The sequence below is a fragment of the Phyllostomus hastatus genome, unplaced genomic scaffold, assembly GCF_019186645.2.
Source record: "Phyllostomus hastatus isolate PE091 unplaced genomic scaffold, TTU_PhHast_1.1 phas_contig_196, whole genome shotgun sequence".
NCBI lineage: Eukaryota > Metazoa > Chordata > Mammalia > Chiroptera > Phyllostomidae > Phyllostomus > Phyllostomus hastatus.
The window spans coordinates 24062028-24088286 of NW_025333709.1; the positions used below are offsets into that span (position 1 = coordinate 24062028).

Below are 26259 nucleotides of genomic sequence, written 5' to 3' on the forward strand. Positions count from 1 at the left end.
GGCGTAGCTCCGTGGATTGAGCGCCAGCCTGTGAACTAAAAGGTCGCAGGTTCGATTCCCAGTCAGGGCATATGCCTGGGTTGTAGGCCATGTTTCTCTCCTTCTCTAAAAGTAAAATCTTAAAAAAAAAGTTATTTGAGAAATAGCGCCCTGGCTGGTGTGGCTCAGTGGATTGAGCGTGGGCTGCGAACCAAAGGCTTGCGGGTTCGATTCCCAGTCAGGGAACATGCCTGGGTGGTGGGCCAGGTTCCCAGTGGGGGCCATGTGAGAGGCAACGACACATTGATGTTTCTCTCTTTCTCCCTTCCTTCCTCTCTCTAAAAGTAAATAAATAAAATCTTTAAAAAAATAGCCAAAAGTGGACTCCTTCTTCATGCTCCCGCTGTACTTCAACTTAAGATGCTAAATGAAGTCCACTACTCTCATAGGAGTGAAGGATTGGAGCCCTGGGCTATACAGGCTGAGGTGTGTGGTCACGGGTGTTCATTTCCATTGTTCTACACGGTTGCTGGCTTGTGGCAACCTTTTAACTTCTTGTAGGAAATGCCATCATTCCTATCTAGGCTGGCTGCCAAACTCCTTGTTAGACTACTGGAGACTCAGTTTCCATTGGTTTCCACTGAGAGTTTATCCACGTGAATAGTGAAGACAGGGAAGTCTTGCGAGAAAACAAGCAGGAAGGTGTGGAATAATCCCACTGGGGGTGAAACAGGGAACCAGGCCTCGTAGCTGCTCATTCTGTTCACCTGTGATTCCAGACACACTTATGTAACCTGCTTGCTCTCCATGAAGTAGCTTTTAAACCATTATACATAAGCATGTTTAAAATTTAGGGTAAAGACATGTATCACAGATAGTACACATGAGAGGCCACTTTAAAAATCTTAGGTTATGACCTGGCTGGCGTAGCTCAGGGGATTGAGTGCGGGCTGTGAACCAAAGTGTTGCAGGTTTGATTCCCAGTCAGGGCACACACCTGGGTTGCAGAACACGACCCCCAGCAACCGCACATTGATGTTTCTCTCTCTCTCTATCTCCCTCCCTTCCCTCTCTAAAAATAAATAAATAAAATCTTAAAAAAAGAAAATATTAAAAAAAATCTTAGGTTAAAAAGCAACTTCTAAAGTTTCCCAAATGTTCATCAAAACTTATCATCTATTATGTTCTCCCTCAGTCACTGGAAGCCCGATCAGAGTAGTTAGCCAGGAAGTCTGAAGGTGGTATTTGATTTCTTATGAAGGTATGTAGACTCCAGAGTCTAAACAGAAAATAAACAAAGACACTTCATCAGCTGGTGGCATACCAGGGCATACATGAATATTCAGGGCTCCACACTATTATATAATGCTGCATTTCTTGATTTTATTTGAAACAATGCATATTTTTAGCATTTTATGGTAGGATTTTACATGTGTCATTTACACAAATTACAAGGTTCTGCTTCAAGTCTTTAAAAAAATTTTTAAAAATTCAGCCCATATGCAGCACAATAATATGCAAAACTACTTTACATTATACACACTTTTTATCAAAGGAGATACAAAATTCTGGCTTGTAGTTTTAGACAAATACAAGAAGCTTCAAACTAGACACAAAGGGTTAACATTAATTCTCAAATATAAGTCTGCACTTTGTGTTGTATTTCGCTGAGATGTAAATACCAAATTCCTAAGGGATTTTATTTCCCTTACACAAGTCCCTCCCCATCAGCTCAATCTTCCCATCATCCTGCTGTCCCTTCCCTTAGGGTCAGACACTTGCATGGTGTTACACAGCCAAGGGCGGGCATTCACGTCTGTATGTGGACCAGATCCTTTTAGCTAACTCCTCCTGCAGAAATCTGAGCAGCCACAGCTGAGGCAAATAGTTCTGCTACATTACATTACATATGACGATGCTAGGTAATTTAGTCAGCTGTGACGCTGTGTAATCAAACAGTTGAGAGAAAAAGGTCCCTACCAGTGTGCTTCTCATTGGTGACAAATGCATGGCATTAAGAATCAAGTTGTCTGATGCTAAGAGAACTTTACATTTTTTTCTAAATAGAACACGCCCACTGATTGCTGGAGGGACTTCTCTGATGCTTATGCATAGATATTTTTTCAGCATGTTGGAGGCAATATTTTATACTTGACTTCTAAAGGGTTATAAAAAGAGGCAATAAGGAAGAGCAGAGCATGTTCTGCCCCTTTAAGATATTTTTCTATCACTGGTATCCATTGTTCCCTAACCATCATCTGATACCTAAATGTGTGTATATGCATATTTAAAAGAATTACCCATCTTTCACTCAGTCAGTATACAGCCAACTCTTGATTATCTATGAGGACGTCAGTGATACTATCACTCAATTTCACATTTCACATAATAGTCCTTTCTGGACACTGTTCGCTTTACACCCTACGTGGACTGCAGCCTGTCGAGACCACTTACAGCGCAGACACTGTTCACGTCCTCTGACCCACGCCTTCTGGCCTGGTCTGTGCGCAGAAACTGAGTGAACACATGTGGCCAGGGCTCTGGGACAGCGAGGGGCAGGCTGCAACTCGGCGTGAGAAAGGACACATTGGAGTTTCTCCCGAATTACCTCTTATAACACGCCTTCATTATTTTAAGTTTCTGATTACTGCAAAATTCAAAACCTGAGGCATAGTCACTATTTTATATAGATAATGGAGAGTTGACTGCAATGTTTTTTTTTAGTGACTTTAGCCCTTTCACGTAAAAAATTTCACAAGAAAACATGATAAAAAGATTAAAAAAGACTACCATATGACATCTAGAAGCATTTATTTTATGGAAAAAACTTAAATATGATTATGTGTACACAAAAGTGCACACATGACCTATGAGGAACAATGCCGAGAAACAATATGCTAATGCCAAAGTCATCTTCTAAAATAAGCACAGAGACGGAGCCCAGACTGCCAGACAGAAGCAACGGTCACTCCCCAGCAGCGCGGTGCTGGGGACGGGGAGCAGTCCTGCACACCTCTGACTTTCCTCACACAGCTGCCAACGTCCAACTATTTTAAAAAATTGATTTTTTTTACATCAATAAAAATCTGGTGACAAACATCATAAAACCAAATACTGGACAGTCTTTACTCCTCTAAAATTCCAAATATTCCAACATAATCACAGGAGTAAAAACCATTTTAAATGATATGCTTTATGAAACAACAATATGTACATTTATTGCAAATTATATTAAACTAAAATGGTGGGGAAAATCAAAATATGAAGTGATATGAAATCAATAATAATTTTAATTATTTTCTCACTCTGATAAAAATCAGAAAGCAACATTTATAAAATTGCCACATCACTTTTCATAGCAGGGAACTGAAATCTGTACATCTCATTTTTGCAGAAAAGTAGGCAGGCAGAAAGAATTATACATAAAAGTTTCCAAAAGGAAAACAAAGAAATATTTCATCTGATCTTTTTTCTTCTAAAAAATTAATTCAGTAGACTTCTACTTTTTTCTTGTGTAACACGGGAACTCCTGGCTCTAAAATTGATAAATTTTCAGTGTCAGTGTAGGGACATCCTGTTACTTTCTTTAAAACTAAAACTGCAGCATGGAAATTAATGGTGGATTTATGCCTTTAACTCCAGATATGCAGGAACTGGAACCAAGTGTTAAGCAATTTGCTTAATTATTGACTTTTCATAAGAAAAGTCCAGGGGAGGGTAGAATAGAGTTGCTTTTAGCCTCTCTCAAGAGTCTCTGCTGTACATTTCCACCGGAGGACCGCGGTCGTGGGAAAGGAAGTAATGGTTTCTTTCAGTTTCCAAGGCAGAAAGTGTGTGTTCTGAAGTCAACTTCATTTTCTGTTCAGGGATATTCTGAATCCAGGTTTTTGCAGAAGCTGGAGCTGCTTCTGTTTGGCCTTCATTTTCTCCCTTTACAAATGAGTTTTCTTTTTACCTTGGGGATAGGAGTAGAAGAAGAAAGCAAAGTTAGAAAAGACATAAACAGGAAAACAAACCAGAATTACTTAATTTCTATAATTATTAGCTAAAATCTGAAAAATATTTTTTTCCAAATTTTTACCTGAGGCTTTACTTGGTTTAAGGAATCTTTCCCTAAACTATGTATGTAACAACAAAATGCCAATGAAGAAATTTTTATTTTCAACCATTAAGTGCTGCTACCCAATGCCTGATATACTTAAAACAATAAAAAGCTATTTGAAATAACTATAATTTTTATTAAAACTTTCAAAGTATTATAGAAGAGAAATTATTAAATACTATGGCAAAATGAATTTAGAAGCAGCAAAATAAGTTTTGACTCCTGAACCAGGTCAACAAATGCATTTTTGTATACTAAAAGAACAAGGAAGAAAATGTAGCTTAATTCTGTTCAAAAGTTAGAGGAATCCTCCATTAGCAGAGAAGGAAATTATAATGTCTGGAAGCATGAAGGAGTGGGAGACGGTCTTTTTCTCTTCTCCCCACACCTGCTCCTTTTAGGGAGGAGGAAGAACCCGTCTAAACAGGTGAGGGGCGAGGGGAGGAAGTGAACACGCGGGGCCTGGCCTCGTCTAGGTTCGGGTCTGCCTGTGGTTCAGTTTAAGGGCAAGGCATTCGGCCACCTGGTCTACGTTACCCCGCGCTTTCACTCAGCCATATCAGCATGAAGACTGTGTCTCCTCAAGAGTTTCGAACTTGGGAGAGAAAAACAGGGAGTTGTTTGCTTATATTCCCAAAACCCAACACTACATACTCACATCATAAAAATAACAGTGCTTCAAAAAAGGGGGCTTAGGTGATTAAGACTCTTACAAGAGATTATTAAGTTAACTTGTTATAATATACAAAACAAGTGTAACAGTGTGAAATCAAAGAACCCCCTGCGAGCTGCCTGCTGCACCTTCAGGAAGCTCTCCTTCCCTAGCTCTGAGTCCTCAGCATCCTCCTGGCTGCTCTCACAGACTTTTAAATGGTCCAGCTCACTGGAAGAACTTCCTGCACTTAATTCTATGTCCAAAGTGAATTGCCATCACTCCAAGCACTTGGCTTCTGAAAAACTTCATATTACTTTGAAAAAAAAAATTCACTTGTCACTATAAGGATATTCATATCAAACTAATATACATTAGTTTAATACATGAGGATGCACACTTAGGAGTTATTTTAATTTTAAGATATGAACCCATATGATATGAGGAAACTTTCTCACTATACAAATAAGCACAGGAGATCAGGAAATTCTTAACAATTTTTTTTTAAATTCTCAACCAAGGACATTTATTTATTTATTTTTATTTATTTATTTATTTTTTTAAGAGACAGGAAAGGAGAGAAACACTGATGTGAGAGAGAAACACTGGCTGCCTGCTATACGTGCCCTGCCTAGGAACTGAACCTGCAACACGGGTCACGGGGCAGTGCTCCAGCTGAGCCACACTGGCCAGGCCAGGACGTTCTTTGCTTAAAAGAATAGAAATTCCAAGATTCTTGAACACTCCCACACTAAGCCTGCTAAGACAAACATATTACTACAAAGACGGGGGAACTGTAGTCAGTTATCCTATCTGTAATTTCTTTAAATTCATAGTTTCCCCAGAAGTCCCAAGTTTAGGGACTGTTTCTTCACAGGTGTGGAAGGATTTGGCCTTAAGCACAAGCAAAATATCCTCAAGAATCAGCAGACCTATAAAGACACATTTTTCAATTAGCAATAATTGTGCCTCGGATAAACCTCATTGGCGATACTGCCACTGCACAAAGCTAAAAGACACATTTTTAATGCAAAGTGTTTGGAATTGTTTACCATTTGGGTAACAGCTCAAAAACATACAGGAAAAACAAGTGAACTAAACAACTTAAATGATGATCAATCTTTCATCCAACACCCAGACAACACTAATTGTCCAGGTGTCCAGGTGTTGTTTCCTGACCGTACTATACAAATGGCTGATTTTTATAAACGTACAGAGTGAATTCAAGGAATTTTCTCATAAAAAGCAACAACACTAAAAGCAGCCCAAAATACAAACAGGAACATTTATGGAAACAGCCGTCTCCCCAGTACATAGCTGAGGGAATACATTTATTGCAACAACCCAAAGGGACCTAAAAGTTCCGCAGTTAAGTCAACACGTTAAAATGCTCGGCATCAACTCTCAGATTAAGAAATAAAATTGTTGTATGTACTATCCATGTTCTGGTGGAACACCCATCCCCGAGTCAGTAAGTAAGCTGTGTAAGCAGGGATCACACTGACACCACTGTTACGTCATCAGGAAGAGGGACTCCAGAGGGTCAGCACCTGCCACACTGTTAGGTGATGGCCGTGGCATGAAAATGGCTCTCGAGGCCACCATTTACCAAGAGTTCTATGTGACAGGGCTGAAGGATTCAATGAAATAATAAGGCAATGTTTTTCATTGATTTAACAGTAAAATTTTAAAAATCATACAATACGATAATAATATAAATATCAAGTAATAAAACTGGGTGAGTTTCCAGAGGCTGGTGTCAGCATAAGGTGCAGACCAGCTGCTCCGAAGGGACCCTGGATGTGGACTGACGAAGCACAGCCTCGGGGCCTCGCGTTGTGCAGGCAGATCTGAAGTGCTGCACTTAAGCAGTTGACCCTGGATTTTAAGCCTGAACGCAGGACTTTGTTGAGTAAGGCCCAGATCCTTGTGCCTCAATGGCCCTGCTTTCTGACTCCAAATGTCATTCCTTTCTCTTCCATTACTTCACATTATTCTTCACACCTTCCACTTTCTCACTGCAGAGACAGGCGTGACGAGGGCCGGAACTGACCGCCTGGGAAGTGAAACGTTGAGAAAGTGGAAGGTGTGAAGAATAATGTGAGGTAATGGAAGAGAAAGGAATGGCATTTGGAGACAGAAAGCAGGGCCACTGAGGCACAAGAATCTGGGCCTTACTCAACAAAGTCCTGCGTTCGAGCTTAAAATCCAGGGTCAACCGCTTAAGTGCAGCACTTCAGATCTGCCTGCACAACGCGAGGCCCCGAGGCTGTGCTTTGCTTTGCCAGGGCAACCAGCGAGCTGACCCTCCCACCCTGGGCTCATCCCCAGCTCAGAGCTGTAGTGTTCCATGGCTCTCAGGTCTGGCAACTCTGTGTCTCCTTTACTAATTATTAGCTGGTTGAAACTGTAATGATAACCTTAAGAGGATGATTCAAAGCGTTACATTAATTCTATATTCAGGACTGTTCAATCACGTGGCTTTAATCTGTATCTGGTCCTCCACCAGCTCTCAGGAAAACACAGATGGGATGTCAGATCAGTCACGGGTAATACTGCAGGTATGTTTAGAATCTTGTACGAAAGTGGAAGCCACAATTCCACGTGAAACAGAAACAAAGCTGGCACCTTCAGGATTCTGACTATTCCACATTTCCTCAGGTCGAGGGACAAATAAAACATCAGCTGAGTCACAAACAAGGAACTTTTGTTTTAGTGTGCCTGTCTATTCCATATTTGGGTGGTAACTACACATAAAAACATCTTTTGCACATTAAGAAGAAAAACTAATAGAGTTCTGAGTGTTCATAGTTTACAAATGCTTCAAAATACTGCACAAGTTCGAGAAATCTACCTGTAGCCACCACGGCTGGAAGTGCACCGAGGGGGAGCCTGGGCAGCACTGGCCAGGGGACCCCCAACAGTACTTTTTTCCAAGTCTGATCTCATCTCCAGCACAGGGTTGTTCTTGCTTAATAACGACTGTTGGCAAGGCCAATACATGTTCAATAACCTTTCCCTGTTATCACTATTATTTCTACTAAAATATGCCAAGCACCATGCCAAATATTTTCCATTTATTCTACCTAATTTTCACCATGGTCTGACAGTGTTCTTAGCACCTGGTGCTTCATTTACTTTAAGTTTGCTGCTCTCAAGAACCTCTCTGTTTTTTCCCTCTTTGACGATACAACGCAGGGGCCTACGTGTGCACTCTGAAAGACGTTAAAAAGATGACTGCGGCTGGTATGTTTGGTTTAACCTGTGATCATTTTTTTAAAATATATTTTATTGATTATGCTATTACAGTTGTCCCATTTCCCCCCTTCTCTCCCCTCCACCCTGTACACCCTCTCCCACCCACATTCCCCCCTCTTTAGTTCATGTCCATGTGTCATACTTATGAGTTCTTTAGCTTCTACATTTCCTGTACTATTCTTGCCCTCCCCCTATCTATTTTCAACCTACATTCTATGCTACTTATTCTCTATATCTTTTCCCCTCTCTCCTCCTCCCACCGCCCTGTTGCTAACCCTCCATGTGACCTCCATTTCTGTGGTTCTGTTCCTGTTCTAGTTGTTTACTTAGTTTCTTTTGGTTTTGCTTTAGGTGTGGTTGTTAATAATTGTGAGTTTGCTGTCCTTTTACTATACATGTTTTTTTCTTTATCTTCTTTTCTTAGATAAGTCCCTTGAGCATTTCATAAAATAAGGGCTTGGTGATGATGAACTCCTTTAACTTGACCTTATCTGAAAAGCACTTTATCTGCCCTTCCATTCTAAATGAGAGCTTTGCTGGATAGAGCAATCTGGGATGTAGGTCCTTGTCTTTCATGACTTGGAATATTTCTTTCCAGCCCCTTCTTGCCTGTAAGGTCTCTTTGGAGAAATCAGCTGACAGTCTGATGGGAACTCCTTTGTAGGTTACTGTCCCCTTATCTCTTGCTGCTTCTAGGATTCTCTCCTTCGTTTTTACCTTGGCTAATGTAACTATGATGTGCCTTGGTGTGTTTCTTCTTGGGTCCAGCTTCTTTGGGGCTCTCTGAGGTTTTGGATTTCTTGGAAGACTATTTCCTTTGCCAGATTGGGGAAGTTCTCCTTTATTATTTGTTCAAATATGTGCTCAATTTGTTGCTTTTCCCCTTCCCCTTCTGGTACCCCTATAATTCGGATGTTGGGACGTTTAAAGATGTCCTGGATGGCCTTAAGCTTCTCGGTTTTTTGAATTCTTATTTCATCATGCTTTCCTACTTGGTTGATTCTATCTTCCTTCTGGTCCACTGTATTGTTTTGAGACCCAGTTTCCTTCCCTTCACTATTGGCTCTCCTCCGTGTATCTTCCTGCATCTCTTTTATGGTAACCTGCATCTTTTCATCTAATTTGCGCCCAAAATCAACCAATTCCGTGAGCTTTTTGATCACCAGTGTTTTGAACTGTGCATCTGATAGATTGGCTATTTCTTGGTCGCTCAAAAGGATGAGTCCTGGGGAACTGATCTGTTCTGTTGGAAACATGTCTCTCCCTGTCTCTCCTTTTTTTTTTTCGGTCTGGTCGCTCTTGTTACGGTGGGGGGCGGAGCCTTAGGTGTTCACCGGGGCTGGGCACCCCAGTCGTTAGATTGTGACGTTATATGTGGGGGCGGGGGCCAGAGCTGGGACAGGAGGGAACAATGGCGGTAGTTTCGTTCTCCTGGGATCTCAGTCCCTTCTTTGGGATCCTGGGCTGCGAGCTCTGCCCCAGTCCACAATCGCCGCCTCACTGGTTCCCCCAGCCGCAGCTTGCGTACTCAGCGTCCACCGCTGCGTTCTTGCACGCCGGATGGCTGACGCGCCGATTTCGCGCCAAGTTTTCCCCGACCTCCGCGCGCCTCCGACCCTGCACCTGCCCAGCTCGTCCTCTCGGCCCTGCCTACCAGTCTGGATGAATGGGTCTACTTCAACTTCTTGGCTGTCTGACTTCCATTCAGATAAATCCTCTATCAGTTTTGGGTGTTATTCTATCTGTAAATTATTGTTGTTCTAATCTTGGTTGTGCGAGGAGGTACGGTGTGTCCACCTATTCCTCCATCTTGCCGGAAGTCAAACCTATGATCATTTTAAATAAACTAGCTTTCTACTTAATAGTTATAAAAAGGAACTGTACGCAAACATATTGTACTCTATGGGAACTGTTAACATCTACGTGGTACAGTAGTTATTTAAAATATGCTAGTTCAGTATTTTCAAAGCATCCTCTGTTACACCAGTTTTGTGTACATGTGTACTGCCCGCAGAATTAAGACTTAGTTTTACCTTAGAAGCACAATATACAGGGGCAGGCAAAGGGAGGTTTACAGTTGCATTGTGACATTCTTTCGAGTTAATAAAGCTGTTGTAATAATAACAACCTGCATCTCTTTTTCCACACAAAGAACTTCTGCCCACCCCTGTATAAAATGGCGGTTACAAATTCCAGAGCGACACTGTCTGGGTTTAAACCTGGATCTGCTACTGAAGCAAACAGACTAAAAGCTACATGGACCCTCTCTGCCTGCTGGGATAATGACAGTACTTACCCACAGAGAGATGTTGTAAGGATTTTATAGGTTAACAAAAAGCTTAGAATCAAGCTTCCCAAACTGCAACTCTGCAGCCACAAACACCGACCCCCACCTCCTCCCTCCTCCTCTGGCAACCCCCATGCTAATGTCTGTGTCTATGAGTGTGGCTTCTCCAGGGACCTCATGTAAATGGAACCACACGGTATTTGTTCTTTTTGGTCTGGCTAATTTCCCTTTGCATAATATCCTTAAAACTTATAGCATGTGTCAGAATTTCACTGTTTTATGTAATAATTATAAAAAACATTTCTATACCTTAACTGTATTGATCAACAGACCTAAAGTCAAAGTGTGTTCTCTTTTTGAGTCAACAGGCTGGGATAGTCCATTCTCTGAGTGCAAGAACATCTCCATTTTGAGTAATTTTGTATTGCCAACACCTAGCACAATGCCTGGCACTCAGTGAAGGGTTGGCTGAGAGTGAGTGAGAAGCACAGGAGCAATACCATGCACCTATAATCCATTCGACTGTATCCAGGAGGATATCGTGAGCAATACAGCGTTTCTGGTTTTGCTGAATAGTTCATCAGGATTCCAAGCCTAAGTTATGCTAGAATTTAAGGGCATAGTTGTATGTTAGGTTCAGGAGAGAATGGAAAATACAAAAGAGGGCTTGGGAGAAATTTTCAGAAAGTACTTTTATGTTGTGTTAATCATGAATTAGTCAACAGTTTAAAAAAAATTTTGTTTTAAATCCTTACCAAGGATATGTTTATTGACCTAAGAGAGAAGGAGGAAAGAAGAAAGGGAGGGGAAGAAGGATGGAGGGAGAGAGAAGCCGATGTGAGAGAACACCACCAATCGGTCGCCTCCAAATGGTGCCCTGATGGGCAATCAAACCCTTGTCCCTCTGGCATGTGGGGTGATGCTCCAACCAACTGAGCCACCAGCCAGAGCAGTGGTCAACAATATAATCAGAAGTTTCTGAACTGCACGTGTCAACTATTGGAACTATTCTACTGAATTAACTTAATGTTATCATGAACATCTTATTTAACCATTTAACTTCACGTAGAATATAAACCCATCACAGAATCCTGTACTTTAAATAACACACTGCCCACTGATCCACTGAATGGTATACTCAAGACTTAAGGCCCAATGCCATTTTTAATCAAAACCAGTCTCTGGCATTAATGTTTTTTAAGGAATATTTTAAAAAGAATTTATTTATTTATTTTTAGAGAGGGAAGGGAGGGAGAAAGAGAGAGAAACATAAATATGTGGTTGCCTCTCATGCACCTCTTGCCCCCTACTGGGGACCTGGCCCACAACCCAGGCATGCACCCTGACTGTGGATTGAACCAGCAACCCTTTGGTTCATAGGTTGGCACTCAATCCACTGAGCCACACCAGCCAGGGCTAATGTTTGTTCAGTGCTGTGGGGGGCATATGGTGTAGCTAAAAGTAGTGGGTTTTATAATAACCTAATTTGGAGACTAGGTCTGGTTACCTGGGTATTTTGCTTAAATGGCAGAAGGACAGCTAAGGTCAGGTGGCTCAGGTGGCCTCTGTGTGATGACCAGTACTATTTTGTGTGGGTGAGGAATGGCTAGAATTCTAGAAACTCTTTAGATAATTATGGCAATCTCTAAGGAAAATGTTCAACTTTTGTGTAACTGAAAAGTGTATTAAGGGGTAAAGCAACTAAAACTCAGAACAATGGTTATGATAATTTCCTGACCATTTCTTCTGTGCAAGGCACTTTATTTATTGATCCATTTAAATCTGACAACACCCTTTGGGGAAGGTGTTATCACACTGTATTACTGATAAAGAAAAGGAGGCCGAGGTTAAAAAGGTCCAGATTTGAGGAGAAAAGTAATGAATTTGCACCTACTACTGGTTTTCATCACTACACTTATTAGCCTATAAATCTAGAAGTAAGAGAAACACTCACTAGTTAGACCAGGGCTGGGCCTGGATGTGCTATCACTGAGATGCTGTAAAAGGTGGTCAGAGACACCTAAAATGTAAGAAACTTTAATAGATCCAAACTTTGGAATTCCATAAATGACTATTTTTAAAATGTGCTCACAAACCCACGTGTCTCAGCAACACTGGACTGCTAAAAAGACTGACGCAGGGCGGTGGGGGTGTCCTGCAATGATAAAAGCTGTCTCTTTCCTAAAAGAAACCCACCCAGATGCTTCCAGTCCAATTCAGGGGGGATGAGTAGGTGCAAGTATACAAGGAGGAAGGGGTGGGGGTAGGGCTGAGTTCAAGTTACAGTCCCAGTACGGAAAAAGCCAACTTTCTAGATCTCCAACTGGGGCACCGCTGTTACACTGTGGAAAGTCTGAATTCCAGCCCAAGAATGATCAAAGATGAACAGCCTGTGAGGTTGTTTCACTGGGGCGGGGCGGGGAGGGGTAAGCTGTTGACTGATACTAAAACGGACTCTAACAGGAGAAAGTGAAGAGTAGAAATATACCTTGTTCTTATGTCAAGACTACTACCTTCTTCATTCTGGGACCTTTATACCCAAAAGGTAGCCACTTATTTTAAGTAAACCTCATGCAAGTATGTGAAGGACACCAAACCAAGTATTATAGTATCCTTGCTAATACACATATATTTCAAAATACCATATCCTAGTTAAATATAGCCAAAGGAAAAGGGAAATCTCTTGTCAAATCAATATCCTGGAGGTTATGAAATCAAAACCAATGCCACTATAAACTACTCAGGAAAACTGAGGGCAGTTTTCACTCCTAAATGCCTAAGTGTTGGGGGTGACGGACACATACTAAGCATAAAACAAAATGTCTACATTAAAGGTTCAGAAAAAATAATGTACATTACCTTTGTAAGTCAATTTGTCTCTCTGCTGGTGCTGCCTTTTTGGCTCCGTCTTGCAGTTTGGGTGCTTTGGCATTACCTGCTTCCAAACCCCCCGAGCTCTCCTGACTGACCGCGGCTCTCTTTCTTCCCTTGCTAAGAGGTTTGCTCAGATCATCATTTTTGGTTGCGTTGCCCTGAGATTCAGACTTGGGTCGACGTCCTCTCCTGGGCTTTGAAGGGGCGGGTGGTCCTGATTCATCTACTTCCTCGTCTGTTTTTTGTTGGATATTCTCCGCACCAGCTGCTGTTACTGTCCTCTTCTTCCCTCGGTCGCTGCTGATGTTGCCCTGGGTAGCCTGATCAGAATTAATCTCCTAAAAGAGCACAGAACAACTCTATAAACACAAATTCTTAAATATCAATACTCTGTACTAGAAAGAAATATTTTGAACGTATTTTGAAGGAGTTGGGATTCCAGGGTGTCTCATTAACTACTTGCAGCCAATGAGGAGCGTAAGCTCCTTGAGGGTAGGGATTTGAGCATGGTCTCTACCACAGTGTTGACAGATATAATGCACTCACCAAATGCTTATTAAAAATGCACAGGCAGAATACATACAATAGAGAAAGTCACCCTGGCTGGGTGGCCCATGTGGTTAGAGCATTGTTCTATACACTAAAAGGTTCCAGGCTTGATTCCTGATCAAGGCACATACCTAGGTTGCAAGTTCAATTGCCATCAGGGTGTGTACGGGAGCCAACCAATCAATGTTTTTCTTTCACATCAATGTTTCTGACTCTCCCTTCCTCTCTCTGAAATCCCATACGTGTCCTGACTAGGGATTAAACCCACAACCTTTTGGTGTATGGAACAACACTTCACCAGTTGATCTACCCAGCTAGGGCTAACTTTATACTTTTTTTTTTTCAAGATTTTATTTATTTTTTTTTGGTGGGGGGAGAGAGAGAGAGACATCAATGTGTGGTTGCCACCTCCCACGTGGCCCCCACAGGGGACCTGGCACACAACCCAGGCATGTGCCCTGACTAGAAATTGAACTGGCAACCCTCTAGTTTGTAGTCCGTGCTCAATCCACTGAGCTACACCAGCCAGGGCATAACCTACTTTTTTCCTGAATATTTTTTCTCCTCCTAATTTAGCATATATATTACATATAATTAAAATGTTCAAAGTAATAAATCTCATTTTAATATAACAGACATAATGGATTTTAGGAGGAACAATAGTTATCAGAATGAAAATGTTCTTTACATGGATGATATTTAGGAACCAATTATAATTTTAATTGTTACAATATTAATTGATTCAAGGAAAACAAGAGTACGGTCATCATCCAAAAATTAGAATATATCTTTTTAATTAATACATTAATCTTCATTTCCCTCAGAAAATCTTTTTAGAGGGACTAGGGAAAAAGTGCTGTAGAGGGTTTTTGTCAAGGTGGCTGCGCAGGTGAATGTGGCGCTCACATCCTTCCACAACCACATCAGAAACACTGGGTTGGCCAGAAAGTCTGTTTGGTTTTTACCATAAATGAAAAGACATGTTTTTCATTTTCACCAATAACTTTACTGCTTTGGATATTTTGAGCATGTCAGCTATCTCCTGCTTTTGGCTTCTAGTAGGTAGAGGCCAGGGGTGCTGCTAAACATCTTCCAATGCATAAGACAGCCCCACAGCCAAGCATTATTTGGTCAAAATGTCAATAGTACCAAGACCTTCACCAGCCACTTCTGATATATTAGATCAGTCACAGCACCTTTCTCCATACACTGCACAAATCTTTCTTTTGCATTTCAGTTATGTTTTTACCTCTCGAAATAAAGCATAATATACTGAAAATGTTGCCTTTTTTTTCCATCTTCAATATTAAAATGGCTGCACAAAAATTCATCAATTTTGATAATTTTTTAAAACTGCACTCTGATATGACAGCTGTCACAATACAATCTAACAAAATTGAACTTAAACACAACTAAAAACTTACTACAGCCATTGTAAGAAAAAACTAAATGAAGTTTTTGGCCAACCCACAGAAGTATAGGACAACCACCATTTAGAGCTGCCTGAAACCTAGCTGAACAGCAAGGCCGACAGCTACAGTTATAAAGAAGAAGCCACAACAGACTGGTAGGAGGGGCAAAAATGAAGAATGGGCTGGTCCCACACCCACATGTAGTGGTTAAAAGTCAGGAGGTATCTCTCAGCTGCAGAGAACCCCTGAACCTAAGGAACAAGGGCTCCCCAGCCCCAAAACAGGGCCCCCAGCCCAGGGTTCCAATGCCAGGAAGAGAAGTCATAACTTCTGGCTGTAAAACCCAGGAGGAATTTTGGCTGAGGGATGCAGTGGGCTTCTTGAGTCCTAGGCATTTTTCTTTAAGGGCCTTTAAGAAACACAAACTCTTTTAGACCCACTCCCTCAGCTCCAGCGCTGGGGAAGCAGCTCAGAAGGAACCAGGGACATACAGGAAGAAACTAAAGTGTCCGGCATCAGGTGAGAACTGGAGGAGCAGCTTCCTCCCAGACAGAAATGCTGGCAGAAACCATTGTTCCTTTTCTAAGTCCTTCACCACAGAGCCCATAGGCTCTGAATCTTCATCAACCAGGCTAACACTGTTTGCCCTGCCCTACCGAACTTTCAGGTCCACCCAAGCTTTTTCCAGTGGCTTTTCCATATGATGACTTGTCTTCGCTCTTGCTTCAAATTTTCCTAAACTCTCTCAAACAAGAAGCATCTGGCCTTGGTATGCCCTGTACCTCTTGCTTTGTGGCCCCTGGCCAGGCACTAGCAGCAGCCATCTGCAGATCGTTTTGTAGCACGTGCCTGGTGGCCCCAGACAGAACACAGGTGATGGCTGACTTTGGCCTGCACCTCATAGGAGGCCCCAGAGCCAGCGCACTAACTGGATAGCTTCAGTTCATGTCAAAGCACCACCTAAGTGACACACTCAAGGGGCAGACTCAGTGGGCACCAGAGTCCTGCTAAAGGAAGTCCTGCTCCTTGGGGTGGTCCCCTACAAAGCGGATATTCCATGGTGGTCACAGGCAGTCCTTACAGCTAATTGGCCTGGGGTTAAATAACTCCAACTGAAGTGTCAACAGCAATCAAAGCTCAACAACACAGGAAGGAGCATGCAGCCCACACAGTGGAGATTTGGGACATCTGGAGTGCCCAGCTCACGTGAATAGGAAGGCTGTGCCACTGGACTCCACAGAACACGTACTGTATTATGTCACTCTACCAGGCCTGGGAGATGTAGCAGCTCTACCTAATACGTAGAAACAAACACGGGGAGACTGCCAAAATCAGGGGACAAAGAAACATGTTACAAATGAAAGAACAGAACTCTAGAAAAAGAACTAAACAAAATGGAGACAACCAATCTATCAGATGCAGAGCTCAAAACACTGGTTATAAGGCTGCTCAGTAAACTTAGGGGAAAAGTAAATTAACTTAGAGAGAACTTCAACATCATAAAAAAGGACCAGTCAGAAATGGAGGATACACTAACTGAAATGAAGAATAATTTACAGAGAATTAGCACTAGAGTACATGAAACTGAGAATCAAACAGTGATTTGTAATATAAGAAAGCAAAACACACCCAATCAAATCAGCAAAAAGAAAAAAGGATCCAGAAACGTAAGGATAGTGGAAGGAGCCTTCTGGGACAACTTCAAGCACACCAACATTCACATCATGGGGGTACTGAAGGGAGAAGAGGGAGAGAGCAAGAAGTTGAAAAACTATTTCAAAAATAATGATGGAAAACTTCCCTAACCTGGTCAAGGAAATAGACATACAAGTCCAGAAAGCACAGAAAAACTCAAACAAGATGAATCCAAAGAGGCCCACAGCAAGATACATTATAATTGAAATGCAAAAGGTTAAAGACAAAGAGAGAATCTTAAAAAACATTATTTATTTTTAGAGAGGGAGAAGGGAAAGAGAAAGGGAAAGAAACATTGATGTGAGAGAGAAACACCGACTGGTTGCCTCTACACCCCTAACCGGGGACGTGGCCTGCAACCCTTGCATGTGCCTTGACTGGGAATTGAACTGGTGACCTTTTGGTTCACAGGCTGGTGCATATTCCAGTGAGTCACACCAGCCAGGGTGACAAAGAGAATCTTAAAAGCAATAAAGGAGCTCCCATAATACTGTCAGCTGGTATCTCAACAGAAACTTGGAAGGCCAGAAGGGAGTGGCAAGAAAATTCAAAGTGATGAAAAGCAAGGACCTACAACCAAGGTTACTCTACCCAGCAAAGCTATAATTTAATTTTATTAATTTTTTTAGAGAGTGGGGAAGGGAGGGAGAAAGAGAGGAGGAGAAATATTGATGTATGAGAGACACATTGACTGGTTGCCTCTTGCACACCCCCCACCAACTGGGGACCTGGCCAGCAACCCAAGCATGTGTCCTGACTGGAAATCAAACTGGTGACCTTTCAGTTTGCGGAATGATGCCCAATATACTAAAGCCACACCAGTCAGGGCTATTTAAAATAGAAGAACATGAAAAGCTCCCCAGATTAGAAAAAGCTAAAGGAGTTCATCACCACCATACTAGTGTTACTTGAAATGTTAGAGTCTTCTTTAAGAAGGAGAAAAAAAGAGATAAAAAATACTAACAATTAAATGGCAATAAATACATACCTATCAACAATTGAAAAAAAAATATACAAGCAGAACAGAAACAGACTCATAGATAGAATATTTTAATGGTTGCTAGATGGGAGTAGGGTGGGGGTAGTGTGAAAAAGGTAAAGAGATTAAGAAGTACAAATTGGTAGTTACAAAATAGTCATGGGAATGTAAAGTACAGCATAAGAAATATAGCCAATAATATTCTAATAACTATGTATGGTGTCAAATGGGTACAACATTTATTGGGATGATCACTTAGTAAATTATATGATGTCTTATTACTGGGGGATACACCTGAAACTAAAGGTCACCTGTAACTGAAAATATAAAATGATTTTAAAATACTATAAATTAGTTTTCAAGAAAATTTGGGTACATGAAAATTCATAATAGAAGTAATTTAAATAAGAAAAGCCCCATGTCAGTGTTTCACTTTAGGGTTTACTCTAACGTTAATCCGCATTTTAATAGCATGGGTAACACATGAAAAACAAGAGTAAGGCGGTCCACGTGAATGAAACTGAAACGCACAATGGGTCAGAGAACAGATATGCAAACTCGCCCTGGGGAAAAACAGTGATTTCTGGGCAGAACAGGACAAATCAGTGAAACCACCAGGTATTAAATCTAAAGAGGAACCATTCGCTGAACTGAATGCCTATCAGGTGCAGTGGCTGCTGGATTTAGACTGGGGATCAAAACTGATAATTTTCTTATCCTCCTGTAGATAGAGCATGGTAGATGACTAGGGTTTTTTAAAAGGCAAACAAGTATTTAAGTATAAATCACAAGTGTGAAGAGATTAAAGAATAGGGCATTTTGAAAAAAATCAGAAGAAATACCAATTTTGGGGGAGAATTATTTAAATAATATCACAGTAGGGCTCATCACATAAAAAGTGAAGTATTTCAGACAGAGGGAAGAGGCAGCACAAAAGTCCCTGGAGAGGGAAAGAGCTGGAAAATGTAAGATCTTGGCCCGCCGGGAGTCCTGGGTGGGTGGTCAGAAAGGCAGACATGGGCCGGATCATGAATGCCTTACAGAATATGTTAAGAAACCCAGCAATTGAAGGCTTTAAATCGAAGACAAACATAATCCAAATTACATTTTTAAAAGGTCAAATTGGCTGCTACATGGTGACTGGATCAGAAAGGAGCAAGAATGTTAACAGGAAGGTAAAATTACTTACAGCATCAGAAGTTTAGTCAAGAAAAAGATAATTTAAAAATGAGCAAATATGGACAGGCAAGTTACAGAAGAGCACATCTAAGTGGTCAGTAAAAATACTAGTAGTGAGGGAAATTCAAATTAAAACAGTAGGGTACTAGTTTTGATACTTGAGACTAAAAAACAAAAATCAGAAGAACTATAAAACCTGTTCTTGGTGGACATGTAGAAAAAAGTACTCACATACCCTGCTGGTAAAAATGTTAAGTGTTCCACTTTTTCATGAAAGCAGTATGAAAATATCTAAACTCTGTAACATTTACCCTTTGGTCCTGTAACCCCACTACTAGAACCTAGGCCACAAAAATAAAACCACAAGTATATATTTAATGTCACATTGTTTGTAGCGGCAAACAGAGGGAAAGAAAATATGTGTATACGCACATAAGTGAAACTAAGACTGTGGAAAAAAATGAACAAGCAGATTAGGCTGTTTAAAAGGAAAAGAAGGGCTACATTAAAAATCGCACATGATCATATTTAGACATTCTATGAGCATCATGTACATGTGCATATGGATACAGAACTCACGGACAAGCTACATGAGGAGGAAACCCGGTGGCCAGTTATAGGCACCAAGAAAAAGAAGGTTCCGAAAGGATGGCACTGGCAGTATTGCTTGCCCAAACCCACAGATGTGTCTTGGTTCTTCTTTTAACCATTCCCCTCATTCATCGATCATATTACACTCTGGTTTCCCCCACAGAGAAAACAACAGTGGAGAACGTGCTGATCTGTAAAATGCATATTCAGTTTGCTGGATCATTTTCATATGTGTACCTAAAACAATTGGTTTATGCACCAGTCTCTGAGAAACTGGCTAGCAAGAAACATTCCCTTAGGGCTCTAGCTTCTTTTAGTATACCAACAGGATAGTTTTTTGAGCCTACAAGACTGAGGACCAGACCCTAAAAAGAAATAACCATATCAACCTACGGGACACCTGACAAGGAGACTATTAGGACTTTGCCAAAATACCACCAACCCCTATCTCTTCAGGCTACAGGGAATTTGTTAAAACATTCTTTGGAAGCATGAAAAAGTTAAAGTAAGGGTTTGGAACAATATACTATTATAGATCAATCAGAACGTAATGTTTTAATCTCTCAGAATTTAGAATTTAAATGTCCAATTTATCTTATATAGAATTTTACAGAAGAGACTGGAATGATTATGGATAGCGGTTTGACAAGATAAACACTTACATCGCTGTACCACCTCTAAAAATGTATTATAAGTAGTGTTTCACTAAATGACTATGGCAACATTCATTTTTGCATCTAAACTTGTTTACGTCAAGACTGTTTAATTCTATACAAGGATCCAACAATACCCAAATCTACTGGTTTCTGAGTTCCAAGAGTTTGGACAGGGAGAGGTCTCCTGTTAGCTAAATTTGCTGACACAGTGAATGCTGTACAGCAAACAGCAAGATTTTGGATAATGAGACTGATCTAAAATGTATCTTTGGGGGGGATCACTTCATAAATTATAAAAATGTCCAACCACTATGCTGTACACCTGTAACTGATATAAAATATTTTTAAGTGTCAATAGTAAATGAAAAAAATTAAAGGATTCTTATCTATTCATTTTGAGTTCAGATAATGAATGTAGAGAGAAAAAGTTCAGCTACTGTGGGATAAACGTATAGTCCTATATTTTATGTCCCAAAAGGTAATCCTAAAAACATTTGATGAATACCATGAATATATGCTGGGCAATACAAAGATAAGTATGTCAAGAATATAATTCTGTGTGAAGAGAGATGATGGTATCTTCATGCCATTCTTACTGAGGAACATTATCAATTTCATCCTACAGTTGAACAGAAGCTTAGAAGCCAAGCCATCTGCCCCAGTAAACACATAGCCAGCAAGCAGCAGGGCCAGGATTCACACTTGGGGGCTTGTCTGATGCTCCTACCAATGTTATACTCCTTTCAGTCCTACCAAAACACTGTTAAGAAAATTAGATGCCATAGTTAAAAGGTCAACAACAAAGAATGGAGCTATAAACAAAAGCTCAAACACATTTAAAAAGGTTAATTCATAAACTTCTATAAGTACAACAGAAACAAAGCAGTGCTGACTCCTGCTCTGGCAGGAGTCAGTAAGTTTTTGAAAGTAAGATCTAAAAACCTCAAATCCCACTCTTTCAAGGTGTTGGGAGAAGGCTACTGTATGTGTGACGGCATAAACTGTTGTAAAATGGGGTGAGTAGACGCGGGCAGAGTCATTCTGGACAGTGAGAGCACACTCAGTATAGCAAGGGGTGGTATACACACACGCACCATATGTAGTATCCATTAACCTGTACTGTGGGTTTCTCACCCCTACTGTGAAATTTGTAATAAGAATTTTCACAGGAGAAATCCATTTGTTAAACTTTAAAAATTTACCTTATTCTTTACTGGGTCAATATTCTTTACAGGTGTGACAGAAATAATTCTCACAGGGTTCTCTTCATTTTCACTCACTCCAGTTTCTGCTGCCTCTGAACTCTGTTCCCTGTTGAAGAAAAATAACCACTTCTTTATGTCACCACATGAACAGAATGTTTGCTCTCTCACTACACCAATAAGAAGAAGTAAGAAACTGCCCTGGCTGGCGTAGCTCAGTGGATTGAGCTCGGGCTGTGAACCAAAGCATTGCAGGTTCGATTCCCAGTCAGGGCACATGCCTGGGTCGCAGGCCACGGGCCCCAGTAACCGCACATTGATGTTTCTCTCTCTCTTTCTCCCTCCCTTCCCTCTGTAAAAAATAAATAAATAAAATCTTAAAAAAAAAAAAAAGAAGAAAGAACCTCAGGCTGGTTTAGAAGGGGCAGTGTTAGCAAGAGTCAGATCAGTGATTACAGGCCACTGCTCTATTACATCCTGTTATTTTCTTTAAAAGATTTCATTCATTTTCTTAGAAAGGGGAAGGGAGGGAAAACAAGAGGGAGAGAAACATTGATGTGCGAGTGAAACACCGATCAGTTGCCTCTCACATGCCTCCCACTGGGGACCTGGCTCGCAACCCAGGCATGTGCCCTGACTGGGAATCGAATTGGTGACTTTTCGGTTCATAGGCTGGCTCTCAATCCACTGAGCCACATCAGCTAGGGCTATATCGTGTTACTGATTTCCATATGACCTTACTAATACAAAATAAAAATAGCTACTTAAAACCATCTGAGAGAAAGATTAGTTGTCAAGAAACAAAATAACACGACTATTCTAAGCCTACCTCTTGGGGGGGGGGGGGACGGACTCTAAAACAAAACAGAAATGCAATGATAGATTATAGTATGTCTCCAGTCTGTTCTTAACGCTCTGCAAAGGTGGGGGCTACAAGAATCCACAGGGGAGGTGATTGAGCCCCACAATCTCTGTAAACCACAGATTTCACATTAATTTATTCTGTATTTTGGGGTTGGTTCTCCTGTTAAGAATGTGTTTAAAACACCACCAGTTCAGTTTATTGTTAAAATTTCATGCTCCCTGGCTGGTGTAGCCCAGTGGATTGAGTGCAGGCCTGTAAGTCAAAGGGTTGTGGGTTTGATTCCCAGTCAGGGCACATGCCTGGGTTGTAGGCCAGGTCCCCAGTAGGGGGCATGTGAGAGGCAACCACACATTGATGTTTCTCTCCCTTTTTCCTTCCCTTCCCCTGTTTCTAAAAATAAAGAAAATCTTTTTTTTTAAAGATTTTATTTATTTATTTTTAGAGAGGGAAGGGAGGGAGAAAGAGAGAGAGAGAGAGAGAGAGAGAGAGAGAGAGAGAGAGAGAGAAACATCAATGTGCGGTTGCTGGGAGCCGTGGCCTGCAACCCAGGCATGTGCCCTGACTGGGAAATTGAACCTGTGACACTTTGGTTTGCAGCCTGTGCTCAATCCACTGAGCTATGCCACCCAGGGCAAGAAAATCTTTTAAAAAATATATAACATTAAAAAAAATTCTTTAAACAATAAAAATAAAATTTCATGGCTAAGAATAAAATTACTTATATTGTAATTCCTCATTATAATAAAATTAGTCATATTATAAAAATTTAACTTTTCTACACACTTAGAGTGCTGTAGTACACTTTCACTTTTCATCATTATTTATGCCAAAATCCAGCATGGTTATTCTGTATCAAAACATTTCCTAAAATCTATTTTTGTGATATTGAGTAGTGAGTGATAGTAACAAAAACAAATGGAGAGAAGAATTACCTTGATCGATTTCCGGTCGAAGGGTTCAGTTCTGAATTTACATTAATATTGCTTCCAGTCTCAGCTCCAGTGCTTCTAACATATGGTTTCCTTCCTGTGGCTGATAAAGGCTTGTTTACTGCACCTAGTACTCCAGCAGGTTTTGGCTAAAAATTACACATATGCATGTTATTTTATACCTTATTGAAAAGAATACATATAAATTTAGGCACATGTCAGAAATATTTGTTTGGCTTAAACCAAGAAATTACTATTACTTTCAAAAGTTAATCTTAATTTGTTAAAAATGATAATTCAGTAAAACTGTTTATCTGAATACAATAATTATAAGTCATAAGTATTACCTCTACTTAATAACTAGGCAATATTTAATTATTTTTTTATTGCTCAATCAAAATGAGTGTCCTTCAAACACAGTGAAATATAACAAGACAAAATTTATTACAGGTAAATTATTGAGCATACATAGTAATAGTTCAGATAGTGTTAATCAAAAATTAAATTTCCCTTACTCTTTCAGGTGTCATATTAGTACTTTTACAGAGTATAATGTCTAACTGATTAATACTTTAAAATTATTTCCTCTCTTTATCTTATGCATCTAAATTTATTATACTTCTTTTCAGGAAAATCTGCTTTGTGGATTCTAAATAACTTGAAGCCTATCAGGATTGATAGGAACACAAAATGGTTCAAGGCCAAACAAACAAGCCCGAGAGAACAAATGCTTTAGATGATACAATCCACAACATCATCCCTAAGAACCAGGAACTATAAAATCTGAGGCCAGTTAATGGTTATTTCTAAGAATATCACAAGTAATACACACATGAGACAAAGATCCTCAAATTATCTAGTACACAGTACCTTTCCTGTTAACAGAAGTACTCTCGTCTCTTCTGAAATATAACTCTTATCATTACAGAAGTCCTATCAAAACAAATAAAAACCAAAGGGAACATATGTATTTTTATTACATTTGTGCTTACATATCAATCAAATAATCAAAGCATATTTAATGAAGCATAATCTAAGTCTAGCTTCATAATTAAATCAACGGTACATAAGACTTAGGCACATGTCAGATAAATTACTTAAATCACATTTAAAATAAAACACATTTTAGGTGGCTCCGTAGTGCAATAGATAGTGCATTGGACGTCTAAAATAAAACACATTTTTTCACATTTTGATTTCGTCCAAATCATAAAAGTAAATACACAGCCAAAATATAATTAAGTGAATTATAATGTTCTTTGGTAGGTGTAGTACTGACCAGTTGCTGAATGAATTAAACCAAATGTGGACACTGAAGATACTTTCTTGAAAGTTATATTTATATAAAACTTAAGAAGAGTTCAGCCCTGGCCAGGTAGCTCAGTTGGTGAGAGTGTCATTCTCATACACCAAGGTTGCGGGTTCAGTCCCCAGTAAGGGCACATACAAGAATCAATCAATGAATGCATAAATAAGTGGAGTAACAAACTGATGTTTCTCTCTCTCTAAAAATCAATAAACAGAAAAAAATGAATAAAAATGGTTCAGATTTGATCCTTTGATGCCTCTCTGTTAAATATCCTGGGAACAGCATACAAATAAACCACAATTGTGTCACAGAAACAAAATTATTTACTACAATCAAAAAAGTAACTTTCTCTTACTATGTTTACCTTCACACTAGTGTTACAGGAAAAGAACAGGAGGCTCAAATGTGCCCATAAAGAAATAACACTTTTGGCATGTGTTCCAGGCACAGCTGTATCTTTTTTTTTTCTTTTTGCACAAAGGCTTTTATGTAGCTAAAATAAATGTTACAAAGCCTGAGCACAAGAGTTCTTTTATTTTATTCATGAGAAACATCAGTTTGTTACTCCACTATAGGCTCACTAGACTGTTTTACTATGCCTAGTTTTCCACTGTTTCAATTTATACCAGATTAGCATAGAAAAGGAAATGAGGAAAGCTGCTCAATGAAAGCAGAAAAAACCTAAGTTATTATTAAGATGGCCAAGAACATCTAAGTTTCAAACATCCAATAAAAAACCTATTACAATTATGTGTAGTGATAAAACAATTTTTGTCTTGAGAGTGGGACGACTACTGTACGAAAGCTCGACGTGGGTACGTGCTGTCCCAGCCATGAGAGTGCTGGGTTACCAGTAAAGGGACTCACACTCAGGAGCTCACTTAATATTTGTAAAGTAAATTCAATTGAGGGCAAATAACTTTGTGATCTTTATAATTCCTATAAAAAACCTGGCACAGTGAATGACAAATAGAAAATAATTAAAGATCTAAATAATTAAATACTAAAGCTGATTAAAACTGTCAAAGGATGGCATTCAAAGCAGGAAGCTCCGTTTCTTGGATTGTTCTTCTGTAAAATATTATGGGGGGAGGCATCCTCTGAGGTACATTTTCAGGTTTCAAAATGTGTAAAAAATATTTAAGTGCTATATATTTCCCAATGAAAAATATTGAGAATTCTGTCTTTTAAACAAAAGCACAGGAAAGTTAAACTTTAAAATACCACTTTAAAGCAGGAAATAAAGGATTTTTAAAGTTTAAAAAGTTGTAACAGTAAATCATTATTATTAAAGGAAATAGTCAAAAGAAAAATATTAACTAAATATTCTTTCTCTTCTTGATATGACTAATTAAAAAAATTAGATGGAAAAACTTAAGTGAGCTTCATTTGGTTGGCTGGAAAACTTAATTTGCTGATGGAATAAATGTACTATGTATTAATTACTAATATAATTTACTGAACGCTTACTATGTGACAAACTTATAAACCTAGTTATCATACTAGTAATCACTCACAGGTATTAGTATAATCTGCATTTCATAGATGAAGAAATTGAGGTTTAGAAAATTTAATGTCTGAAGTTTCTCAAGTTAGACATGGTTGATTAGAATCCAGGTCTATCCATTGTCAAGACCAATTTCATTAATTCTAAATTTTCATTTCATATATATATAGTGTATATATAAAAATGTATATATGAATGTGTGTATCCATATATATTCACAGTGTTTCACACATT

The 26259-nt window shown here is 39.8% G+C and overlaps 1 protein-coding gene and 1 pseudogene across 2 annotated transcripts in view; both read right to left on the reverse strand.

Moving 5' to 3' along the window:
- Positions 1 to 1337: 1337 nt before the first annotated feature.
- The window catches only part of PDS5A (PDS5 cohesin associated factor A), a 118041-nt gene continuing 93119 nt past the window's right edge, over positions 1338 to 26259 (reverse strand). For both annotated transcript variants that reach the window (XM_045834152.1, XM_045834153.1), the window contains exons 29-33: positions 24080 to 24142; positions 23213 to 23358; positions 21416 to 21524; positions 13138 to 13490; positions 1338 to 3934 (exon numbers count right to left, since the gene is read on the reverse strand). In XM_045834152.1, coding sequence (XP_045690108.1) covers positions 3931 to 3934; positions 13138 to 13490; positions 21416 to 21524; positions 23213 to 23358; positions 24080 to 24142 — 675 coding nt within the window. In that variant the 3' untranslated portion in view covers positions 1338 to 3930. The remainder of the gene's footprint in view (positions 3935 to 13137; positions 13491 to 21415; positions 21525 to 23212; positions 23359 to 24079; positions 24143 to 26259) is intronic.
- LOC123815985 lies at positions 5624 to 5744 on the reverse strand (annotated as a pseudogene).